The sequence below is a fragment of the Leptodactylus fuscus genome, chromosome 9 (genome assembly GCF_031893055.1).
Source record: "Leptodactylus fuscus isolate aLepFus1 chromosome 9, aLepFus1.hap2, whole genome shotgun sequence".
NCBI lineage: Eukaryota > Metazoa > Chordata > Amphibia > Anura > Leptodactylidae > Leptodactylus > Leptodactylus fuscus.
Window position 1 is genome coordinate 72,630,890 of NC_134273.1, and position 12,537 is coordinate 72,643,426.

Genomic DNA, 12,537 nt, shown 5'->3' on the forward strand with positions numbered 1-12,537 from the left:
GAGGCTGCATACGGACACTGGTGGTTTGTGTTAGGGAATTGTTAGGACAGCAATTCCCGGGTAGCTGTTGAACCCTGGGACGGGACACAAGAGACAGTGAGCCCTAAGCTGAAGCCCCCAACTGACCCTTCCTATTGCCAGGCTCTATCCTAAGTAATAGGCGGCAACCCAAAAGACAGTCCCTTCCTGGATATGTGAGACACAAAACGCAGACAAGACGTACAAAAACAAAGGGAGTTCAGTTAGCCAAGGGTCAGTAACAGTTGAGCAATGCAGTGCCAAATCGGAGTCCAAAGAATAGTCAGTAGGGAAAGCCAGAGGTCAAGGATTAGAATGCAAGCAAATTATCAAACTGCTCACGCCTCCTGCGCCGCAGCACGCGAAAAGAGGGTGGCACAGAGACTCGAACAAGCGGAGATGTTTGCTTTTAAAGTTCATTCAAATTAATGGGTTTTAAAAATGACCATGGATGGAAACCCAGTGGAATGACACAGGGCACAAGTGTGAACGCCCCTTTATGAGTAGGGTTGAGTGATCGGAATTGGAAAAGATCGGATCCCAATCGGCGATCAAGCAAATTTCATGAACACGATCGGAAGCGGGATCGGCTGGAAAATGATCTGAAATCAGATTTTGAAATCTCAAGATCGGCGGATCGTAATCGGAAAAGATCGAATTCCGATCGGCAATTGAGAAAAGTTCATGATCGGGATCGGCTGGAAAATGATCGGAATTCAGATTTTAAAATCGATCTTGAAATCTCAAGACCAGCTCAACCCTATTTATGAGCAAATGTCTATGAAAGCAAAAAGTAGCATGGACTGTAAGCAGGGGTGAACCTGCTGCTTTCGCCGCCCGAGGCGAAGTACAGAAAGCCGCCCCCCCCCCCGCCGGGAGGAGGGGGCGGAGCGGGAGCGTGGCTTAACAGAAGGGGCGTGGCGACTCGAAGGGGGCGGGGCTTAGCGCCGTTCGCCGGCAGAGAGCAGGCCCGGAGACTGCCTGCGCTCTGCCTGAGCGTGAGGGGAGGCTGCTGGAGCAGCGCTGCTCCAGTGGCCTCCCCAAACCATCACTCTGTGCTAAGCCAGTCCAGGACAGCTTGTCCTGGACTGGCTTAGGTTAGCAAAAATACCACCCTCCCTGAAGCCCTGGCATAGCGCCGCCTGAAGCGCTTGCTTCAGGTCGCCTCATGGGAGGTGCGGCACTGACTGTAAGCAATACGTCCATGGATTTTCTTTGTTAGCAGAGGGATGACTCGTACTGCACACTTTAAGTTAACACTAGTAAAATAAAATGGTATTTTATGGGTGTCTATAAATGAGAAATACTTTATTGATCCAAAACAAAACATAAACATTAAATTTATTCTCCACTTTTTAAAAAACTTTGTTAAAAATGAAAATTGCTGATGATAGAAAATGATACAAATTCTCCCAACTGGAAGACAATACAGGGCTGTAGTTTTATGACGCTTTTATGATCACAGGGCTTCTGAGCTTCTATTGAAGAACAGAATCCCAAACCTAAAGCAAAAGTTCACTTTTGGGAGAATTCTTTTTAAAGATGTTTTAACAATCCCACTGTAAACGGACTCTACAAAGTAGGATTGCATTGAAGTCTATGGATTAGTTGTACAATGGTGTGCACCTACAAAGTGTATGGTAACACAGTAGCTCGGTGGGACGGTTACTCCACGGGACTTTTATACTTTATAAAGGAAACTTCCAAAAGGAATGCTTTAGAACTTTTTATTCTTCGAAAGATTAAACATTTTATATCTGAGAACAGACATGGAATAAGAAAATAGGGGTGACAAACAAGCATATTAAACAATAGATACCATCTGCTGAAACGTCTGGTTAATAGAGTAGTTAGTTTGATATTTTAATGAATTTATTTTGTCTTTTGTGTGGAAATTTATATTTTTATCTTGGAAGAAATTTATCATTGAGGAAAGTTTTCTGCAACCCTATTCTTCAAGATATCCTATATCAGTCTGTGTCTATTGTCATTATACAAGACCCAACGTAAGGATGGGCTTTCTTGGTTTCAACAGAGGCCAGCCCTCCATGTACACAGACTTGTACATGTTCATTCATTGCAACTAGAGATGAGTGAACAGTAAAATGTTCGAGGTTCGATATTCGTTTCGAGTAGCCCCTCAATATTCGACTACTCGAATCGAATATCGAACCCTATTATAGTCTATGGGGGGAAAATGCTCGTTTCAGGGGTAGGCAACGTTCAATCAAATTATACTTACCAAGTCCACGAGTGAGGGTTGGGCTGGATCCTCCGAGATGTCTTCTCCTTGCAGCGTCCCCGCGGCATCTTCCGGCTCTGAATTCACTCTGCCAGGCATCAGGCCTGGGCAGAGCTGACTGCGCATGCCCGCACTACAAGCGGACATGCGCAGTCGGCTCTGCACAGGCCCGATGCCTGGCAGAGTGAATTCAGAGCCGTAAGACGCCGCGGGGAAGCTGCACGGAGAAGACTTCTAAAGGTAGGAGAAGAACCAGTGTTGATTGGCCGACTGTATAGCATTCGGCCAATCAACGCTGGTTCTGCATCGAACTTTTACATTCGAATAGCGAGTGGTACTCGATCGAGTACGAGTATTTCGAATACCGTAGTATTCGATCGAATACCTACTCAATCGAGTACTACTCGCTCATCTCTAATTGCAACGTAAATTTTGATCTTATTGTACATACAGGATATCTTCTCCGTAGTGAGCAATGGTCAGCTCAAAATAGAGGTTCTTCTGTTGGATCATTGGGATCCGTTATTGATAGGCTAAACTGTAAGAACCACAATGCACAACAGTATCAGGCAAAGCAACCATTCTATGGCCCGGCAGCAAATGGAGTCAGGCTGGATTGTTAAAGGAGCCATTAAAGTGAAGATAAGGGGAAGCAGATGGAGATAAGGATGCATATATGGGAAAGAACACATTCAGCAATACAGTTGGTTATTAGAGATGGGAAAACCTCCCAAGATTTGTTTTCAGGTCAAACAAGTTTAGTCTCCTTAGACCCCAGAGTGTAATAGGTAGATGCCAAGGGGAGGTTTAAAATGTATACTATACTTCCTTCACCTCTTTTAGGTTTCCTCCAGGTGTCTGGTGTGCTCTCTCTCAGCCTCCTTGGAGACGTCATAACTAGAGATGAGCGAACAGTAAAATGTTCGAGGTTCGATATTCGTTTCGAGTAGCCCCTCAATATTCGACTACTCGAATCGAATATCGAACCCTAGTATAGTCTAAGGGGGGAAAATGCTTGTTTCAGGGGTAGGCAATGTTCGATCAAATTATACTTACCAAGTCCACGAGTGAGGGTCGGGCTGGATCCTCCGAGAAGTCTTCTCCTTGCAGCGTCCCCGCGGCATCTTCCTGCTCTTCATTCACTCTGTCCGCATGTCCGCACTACAAGCGGACATGCGCAGTCGGCTCTGCCCAGGCCCGATGCCTAGCAGAGTGAATTCAAGGCTGGAAGAGGACGCGGGGACGCTGCGCAGGGAGAAGAATCCAGCCCGACCCTCACTCATGGACTTGGTAAGTAGAATTTGATCGAATGTTGCCTACCCCTGAAACGAGCATTTCCCCCCCATAGATTATAATGGGGTTCGAAACCCGTTCGAACAGTAGAACAGTGTGCGGCTGTTCAAATCGGATTTCGAACCCCGAACATTTTGCTTCCAATGGGCTTTCTATATATTAGCACAAATACCAAAATCTGCAGGACTATTGTTACCATCAAAATCTCAGACCCCTGACTAACCCCTTTAAGTCAATAGTATCCATTAGTGTCTGTATAAATCTGTCGGTAACCGTGTTTGTCACAGCCATCCTAAAAATAAACCATGACGCCAGTGTGAACAAGGCCATATGTTACTGTAAGTCTTAATTTGTTTTATTTATACTTTAATTCAACTAGTATGTCCGTTAATCCTAGAACATATGCGGCGCATTGTGTATGTCCATAAGAAGCCTTGTATTTTCATTGACAGCCGGCACGCTCTAAATGCATGCCCCGGCCCTTATCTTCATTGATGGCATACTGGATACGTACTTCAGTTATGCAGATTGGAAATGTGTTGTGTTGTACAGTCAGAAGTGGATGCAATCAGAATATCTAAACACTTGTAGTATCTCTGGAAGGGCATGAAGTGCTTAAATACTTCACCGCTGCTTGAGTTGCAAATGCTTTAGAAAATGCTTGTGTTTTGTGCTAGGGAGGACAAAGCGATCCGCAAAATCTATTCCTATCAGTGCAGCTGAATTTATTTTCTGTATGGTAAAAGCCACACACAGACGACAGATGTAATCCACCCTAGATTTGTATTTCTTAAAAGAATTTTAGAGAAGTGTAAAATGAGCCAAGGAAAAGCACCTGCTTTGGTTTCTCACAATAGAATTTCTTGAAAGATTAATGTTCAGAGGCCAAGCTGTTAAGGTGATTTCTTGTGTTTAAGATGCATGCAGTACACTGAATCCTTTCCCCCTACTTATCAAAGACATGTCACATCATACCGAAGCTCAAGAGACTATATTTCTCATTTCATAGGCCATGGAACAGCTTTCACAAATTTGGTTGGCAGTTCTTTCCAAAGAATGTGTGATCAAAGAAAGATATTCAAAGCATTTTCTATAAAATATTGTTATATTCATTGCATAATATCTCACTTCATTGTTGCGATGTGTGGCCCTGATCCAATTCCTTCGCCTGAGAAATGTGTGATTCTACGCTCTTTTTATCTCATGTATGATTTCTTAAGAATATCCTTCAATAACGCTCTTGCGGGGTTTCTTGAGGGGTGTATGGCAAGGTAAAACTACAATTTTTTTGTCGCTTGTATAATATTTTTTTTTCCCCCCTAAACTTCCTAGGATTGCATTTATCTATACGCCATTGTCAAGGTTGGTTGTTTGAGTTGCAAAGCTCCTTAAAAATGTGGATTTTCCTTCCTTCTTTACATGTCCTCTTGTATGGATAGACTCTGAATGGAGTGGCATGACAAGGAAGGGGTGTGGACATGATATCATGATCAGGGGTTGGTCTAGGTGAGGTCACCCAGTGGTTGTGATGTATGTTATAGCCCGTCAAGGGTTTCCCTAGTATATAGCGATAATGTACAGTATTGCATTGGCATGGTGAGGCATTAAAGGGGTTCTCCAGGCTGTCATGTAATCACTGTTGTCGTCGTCGGACATTGCGCTGTGAGCGTGATTTATATGACTGCTGAAGTGATAATAAAGGGATGTTTTTATATGAGAGTGAATATAGCCCAACACCTTCCAGAGGTATCTCCATCTGCATTCTACAATTAATGTCTGTTTCTCTCATTCTATGATGGATAAGGGTTGCAGACATTAATAATGGTAATGTGAACCTACCCTTAATGGTGAACAAAGATGTAAAATTGAAATGAACGAAAAAGCTGCTTTATCTGGGATCATAGTGTACTATCTTTTGTGTAGCTCTATCAACTATTATTATTATTATTTCTTTCTTTCTTTATAACTATTAGATTAATTCTATAATGCTGTACATTATTGTATTCATTCCATGGTGCTGTACATTATTAGATTAATTTCATGGTGCTGCACATTATTTTATTAATTCCATGGTACTGTACAATATTATATTAATTCCATGGTGCTGTACATTATTGTATTAATCCCATGGTGATGTACATTACTATATTAATTCCATGGTGCTGTACATTGTTATATTAATTCCATGGGGCTGTACATTATTATATTAATTCCATGTTGATGTACATTACTATATTAATTCCATGGTGCTGTACATTATTATATTAATTCCATGGTTCTGCACATTATTGTATTAATCTAATGGTGCTATATTATTATATTAATTCCATGGTGCTGTAAATTATTGTATTAATCCCATGGTGCTGTACATTATTATATTAATCCCATGATGCTGCAAATTATTAAATTCATTCCATGGTGCTGTACATTATTATATTAATTCCATGGTGCTGTACATTATTATATTAATTCCATGGTGCTGCACATTATTATATTAATTCCATGCTGCTGTACATTATTGTATTAATCCCATGGTGATATACATTATTATATTAATTTCATGGTGCTGTACATTATTATATTAATTTCATAGTGCTATACATTATTATATTAATTATATTGTGCTGTACATTATTATATTAATTCCATGGTGCTCTAGATTATTTTACTAATTCCATGGTTCTGCACATTATTGTATTAATCTAATGGTGCTATATTATTATATTAATTCCATGGTGCTGTAAATTATTGTATTAATCCCATGGTGCTGTACATTATTATATTAATCCCATGATGCTGCAAATTATTAAATTCATTCCATGGTGCTGTACATTATTATATTAATTCCATGGTGCTGTACATTATTATATTAATTCCATGGTGCTGCACATTATTATATTAATTCCATGCTGCTGTACATTATTGTATTAATCCCATGGTGATATACATTATTATATTAATTTCATGGTGCTGTACATTATTATATTAATTTCATAGTGCTATACATTATTATATTAATTATATTGTGCTGTACATTATTATATTAATTCCATGGTGCTCTAGATTATTTTACTAATTCCATGGTGCTGTACATTATTGTATTAATCCCATGGTTCTCTACATTAGTATATTAATTCCATGCTGCTGTACATTATTGTATTAATCCCATGGTGCTGTACATTATTATATTAATTTCATTGTGCTGTACATTATTATATTAATTCCATGGTGCTGTACATTATTATATTAATTCCATGGTGCTGTACATTATTATATTAATTCCATGGTGCTGTACACTATTATATTAATTCCATGGTGCAGTACATTATTATATTAATTCCATGTTGCTTTACATTTGAGGTTTTACATACGGTGCACAAATTATACAAAACAAATATAATACTAACAATGACCGACTGACACAGTGGGATAAAGAGCCCTGCCCGCAAGGACTTACACTCTATGAAAATTATACAGTATGTCTTAGGTTACACTCATACTACCATTCTGGTTGAGAGTAATGGACACAGACGGAGCCCCCCCTGTCCTCTGTCATATTTTTTACACTGGGGTAAATTCGGGCAGACACCTGACATAGGAGTCTCTGTCCACATCTGTCAATTAATATCCATTGCTATCACCCTGTGATGGATGAGAGCAACAGACATTGAATAATGAAAGCATGAACATCACTTTATAGAAGTAAGAACTGGCAGCAGTGACTACATGGTGTATCAAAAAATTGTCAAATCAATGGGAACAATTATTTCTTTTATTTCTGTAAAGACACAAGGTTGGACTACCCCTTTAAATGTCTGAAAGAGAGAATTTAGAATCGGAGCCTTAATACATCTATAGGATAACTTGTTGATTTGCTGATAAGTAAAACATTGTAAATTTATTTGTTACTTTTGTCCAATTTTAGTTATTTTTTCTTTTGCCAATGGCAGCACTTGTGACTCCTACTGGTGTTCTATAAAATGTTGCTTTGTTCTTCCGCATAAACTATTGCAGAAACTGCCACCAAAAATAACGCACTCTATCAACAATATCTGATCAAGAATTTTCCTAGAAAAGAATGAAACCCCAGCAATTAATTTTAATGCTATTTGTCGTTTTACAGAAATGTGAGAAACTGGAAAACAATTTTGATGACATCAAACATACGACTCTTAGTGAGCGAGGTGCGCTCCGAGAAGCCATGAGGTAGGTTCAGCTCACCATGGTAACAACCATCCTTGTGCTAATACAAGAAGTCATTCTTCATTATTGGGGGAGCAAATGAGTTCATTGCCACCATTCAGCTCCATTCTCCAAGGTATTAATTTGTCACCGGCTAGGCTTCCCTTGAGGTTACACTTTGGTTTAAAGCCGCATAAATAATAAGCCTCACTACGCGCTAAAAACTAAATGTTTAATTGGTGACTTGGAATGCTTAAGGTTCTTGTGAATTCTATTTATTCTGAACCATGTATGAATTGCAATTCTGGTATTCCATAAGGAGAATAAATTGCGCCGACTGAATAATTTAGGCAAATCTGATATTTACTAAAAAAAATAAAGTGGTCATCCTGCGGAGAACACGGTAAGAGTGGGACCAGTTTAGAAAAAAGTGAAGTTATTTCCTGATAATTTGTATCGATATGCGGGTACATTTGTGTGTATGATATTATGTCCCCTCGACGGTTTCATGAAAAATTGCCCCCTGAATGAAATAACAGAAATCAATCGATGGCTATGGGCACACTATTTGTTAGAAAAATTACATCCGATCCTAAACAGGCAATATTTCTTGGACTTGGATTGACAACAACAATAAATATTCTTCTTTCAATGGAGTCCAAAATTGATGACATCTCGCTAGGTTGACCTTTGGGACCTCCGCTGACCCAGAGAAAGAAGGGCTTTAGTACTGACCGAGAACTTCAGTCCCTGAATTGATGGTAGAACCCTTTTAAGTTGATGACCAGGAATTCACAAAAATAAAAGAAGTAATACCAATTCCTCGAAGCTCCCATTCTTCCCTTATTATTATTCCCTATTAAATCTGTGGGGTTTGACACCTGGGAACGTTTGTTAGTGGTACCGGGGCAGCAACTTGTACAACCCCTGGCAAAAATTATGGACTCACCTGTCCCGGAGGATGTTCCTTCAGTTGTTTAATTTTGTAGAAAAAAAAGCAGATCACAGCCATGAAAAAAAAAAAAAAAAAGGCATTTCATATGGCAACTTTCTGGCTTTAAGAAACACTAAAAGAAATCCAGAAAAATAATTGTGGTCGCCAGTAACAGTTAGATTTTTAGAACAAGCACAGGGAATAAATGATGGAATCACTCAATTCTGAGGAAAAAATTATGGAATCCTGAAAAACAAACAAAATAACACTCCAACACATCACTAGGACTTTGCTGCACCACCTCTGGCTTTTATAACTGCTTGCAGTCTCTGAGGCATTGACTTAACGTGAATGTTTTTCTTGCTTTATCAACAAAATCCTATCCTTAGCCTAGAGCATCAATAGATCATTTTACGGCATTTCTGAAGACTAGATCCATTCACTGTGTAGTAGCTGAGAATCACACTGCAAACTCAGTCCCATTGACTCGAATGGGACTGAGCTTGGAGTATTGTTGGTGGCTGCTATATGTGGACTGACATAGTGTGGGGGTGAGAAACAGACCCTACTATAGGACAGGTCAGTAATAGAGATGAGCGAACAGTAAAATGTTCGAGGGTCGATATTCGTTTTGAGTAGCCCTTCAATATTCGACTACTCGAATCGAATATTGAACCCTATTATAGTCTATTGGGGGAAAATGCTCGTTTCAGGGGTAGGCAACGTTCGATCAAATTATACTTACCAAGTCCACGAGTGAGGGTCGGGCTGGATCCTCTGAGAAGTCTTCTCCTTGCAGCGTCCCCACGGCATCTTCCGGCTCTTCATTCACTCTGCCAGGCATCGGGCCTGGGCAGACCCGACTGCGCATGTCCGCACTACAAGCTGCACGGAGAAGACTTCTAAAGGTAGGAGAAGAACCAGTGTTGATTGGCCGACTGTATAGCATTCAGCCAATCAATGCTGGTTCTGCATCGAACTTTTACATTCGAATAGCGAGTGGTACTCAATCGAGTACGAGTATTTTGAATACCTTGAATACCTACTCAATCGAGTACTACTCGCTCATCTCTAGTCAGTAATAAGCTAAGTAATAAGATATGATATTTATTGTGTCAATGGCCCCTTTTATAAAATACTATATTATTTGACTAATCTGGTATTTCACTAATTTGGCTTTTCGCGATCTATTGTTTTACATTTAGTAACCTGCAGAGCGGAGCGAACAATAGGTCATTCATAATTACATAATTGATTCATTTTATTGACTGCTCTTCATCAATATACTTTATTACCTTTACATTAGAAGTTCCTGCTGCTAAACCTTTCATTCTACCCTATATTAGTAGGACCGGCAGGAGGCAGCCAACACGCTAGTGCATCAGAAATTGATTATTGCTGTATTGTAAGTCCTAATGTACATAAGGCTTTGTATTATGCAATTAACAATTCCATTTGCATCCATTAGAATTGGTAATGTCCATTGAGTGACCCAGGAGGCCTCTTTTAATGCTGAGCTTTGTTTTGTGAACATCATTGATCAGTTAATGTATTGTCAAAAATCCTATTGTGGCCAAACTGGTTGGAATTTGTGAATTTGTGATGCGTGTTTTATAAAATCTACAATATATAATTTGCAGCTATGGAAACCCAAATATGTAAGTTCCCCTAACTGTAATGTGTCATTCATAATAGTGTCTTATTATGTTGCAGTGCAAACTTTGGGCACATAGGGAATGTCTACAGCTGTGCCCCTGTCACGTCTATGTACTGATTCCCCTGCACTCGCTGGTTTTGCACTGGGGGAACCCTAAATGGTGGGATTTTCTTTCTTTTGTAGGATTTATATATGTTGGGAATCACTGGGAAACAAAAAAACAACTTAGGCCTGGCTCACATCTGCGTTTGGTATTCTGTTCGCGGAGTCTACTTGGGGACCCCCAAAACGGAATACCAAATGCATTGACAAGTGGTGAGCAATGAACGGCCATGAACCCCATAGACGATAATGGGGTCTGTGTTTTCTGCACGCTGTCCACAAGAGTCATGCGGACTCTATCAATATTTGGTGTGACCATCCATTGGAGGAGGAGACCTGGAAGTGATGATATGGCCCCCACAGAGCCCTGATCTCATCATCATCCAGTCTGTCTGGGATGACATGAAGAGACAGAAGGATTGGAGCAAGTCTACATCCACAGAAGATCTGGGCTGAGTTCTCCAAGATGACAGGAACAACCTCCCTGCCAAGTTCCTTCAAAAACTGTCTGCAAGTATCGAGAAGAACTGATGGAAGGCAAAGGGCAATGGAATTTAGATTTCTCTTTTGTTCATTCAGTTCACTTTGTTAAGGCTTAAGTGTTACATCTTCTATTCTACTTTATAGCATTTTTCCAAACCTGTTCAAAACTTCTGCACAACTCTATATACTGGTTTTGTTGCATGCATTGCAGACCCTCTTAGGAGGGATATATGTATCTGTGACAGTACTTGCTTGGATCGATATACCCTCCACATGGTATTTGTGCAATCTCAGATTGTGGTCTTAACCTATCTTAGCAGAAACAATAAATGTTAACTTTTAAGTAAATTTCCATAAATCCACTGTAAATAATTGCACATTGGTTCAGTGTAAACTGGACCCCATTTTTTGCCTTTAGGCAAATTGGATATGAATATGAATTTTCACTTCACTCGCCCGGGGTCAGGTTTGAAATACAATTTTTATGCCATCCTTTGGCAAAGCTACCGTAAGTGTCTATCAGTATGGGAGCTGCAACCTTCAGTTTTCTCTGGTTTGTTTTGAAGAGACACAATTGACAACAGAATAAGATATGAAGAAAGGAAAAGTAGACCAAATTATGGTCTGTGCTACAGGGAAGAGATGAAGAATACTCAGTACGGGTGTGGATAATACAGCTATAAAGAATGATTTATTGAAATATAATTTCTATATATAACATGTTTCCAGTAAATAACCTCTTCAGACCAAATGGGATATGAGATACAGATTTTATTTGGGGTATATTATCTACAAGTGTACACACGATATTTCTCATTCTGAAAGGTAGGATGGAAGCCATAGTCATACACCGACTGAACATAACGATTAGGCAGAAAGTCTGTTTCTGGTAATTTGGTGCGCTGAATTCAGCCCCATTAGGTTCCCCAGGGCTGGAGATATCAGTGCCGTTACTGATTTCTGCCCACTGTCAGAAGGGCGTCCCTGGCAGTCTAGCTGGGCTGTGAGGAACGCCCCTCCTGGTATTACTCATCCATAGCCCTGTACTGGCAGAGGGGGTGTTCCTTACCGCTCATGATGACGCTAAGCTGTGAAGAATGCCCCCCCCCCAGTACTAGTCTATGGACGAGTACAGTACATCGTTCCTCACAGTCCAGCTAGACTGTCAGGAACGCCCTTCTGACAGTGGGAAGAGATAGGTGCCAAAACTAACAGCACTGATATCATCAGCCCTGGAGCACATAACGGGACTGAATTCAGTGCACTGTTGGCTCTCTAGTGGTATATAATCCGCATGTCCCTGAGAACATGAAGGGTCCTCTTTAAAGAGGACCTTTCACCGATTTGGGCACAGGCAGTTCTATACACTGCTGGAAAGCTGATAGTGCGCTGAATTCAGCGCATTGTCGACTTTCCTGATCCTTGCCCTGGGTAAAGAGCTATCGGTCCCGGTACCGTAGCTCTTTACAGTCAGAAGGGCGTTCCTGACAGTCAGTCAGGTACGTCCTTCTTCACAGCAGCGCCTATCGCACTGTGCTGTGTGAGCGGGGAGGAACGCCTCCACCCTCTGCTCACTGTGCTCGTCCATAGATGAGTACTATCAGGAGAGGAGGAGGGCGTTCCTCC

At 40.6% G+C, this 12,537-nt stretch overlaps 1 protein-coding gene across 1 annotated transcript in view; it reads left to right on the top strand.

Annotated features, from left to right (window-relative positions):
- DPYD (dihydropyrimidine dehydrogenase) overlaps positions 1-12,537 on the top strand; it is a 655,808-nt gene that overhangs the window by 98,095 nt on the left and 545,176 nt on the right. Inside the window, exon 3 of the mRNA XM_075286742.1 lies at positions 7,677-7,759. Within this exon, the coding sequence (XP_075142843.1) occupies positions 7,677-7,759 (83 nt within the window). The remainder of the gene's footprint in view (positions 1-7,676; positions 7,760-12,537) is intronic.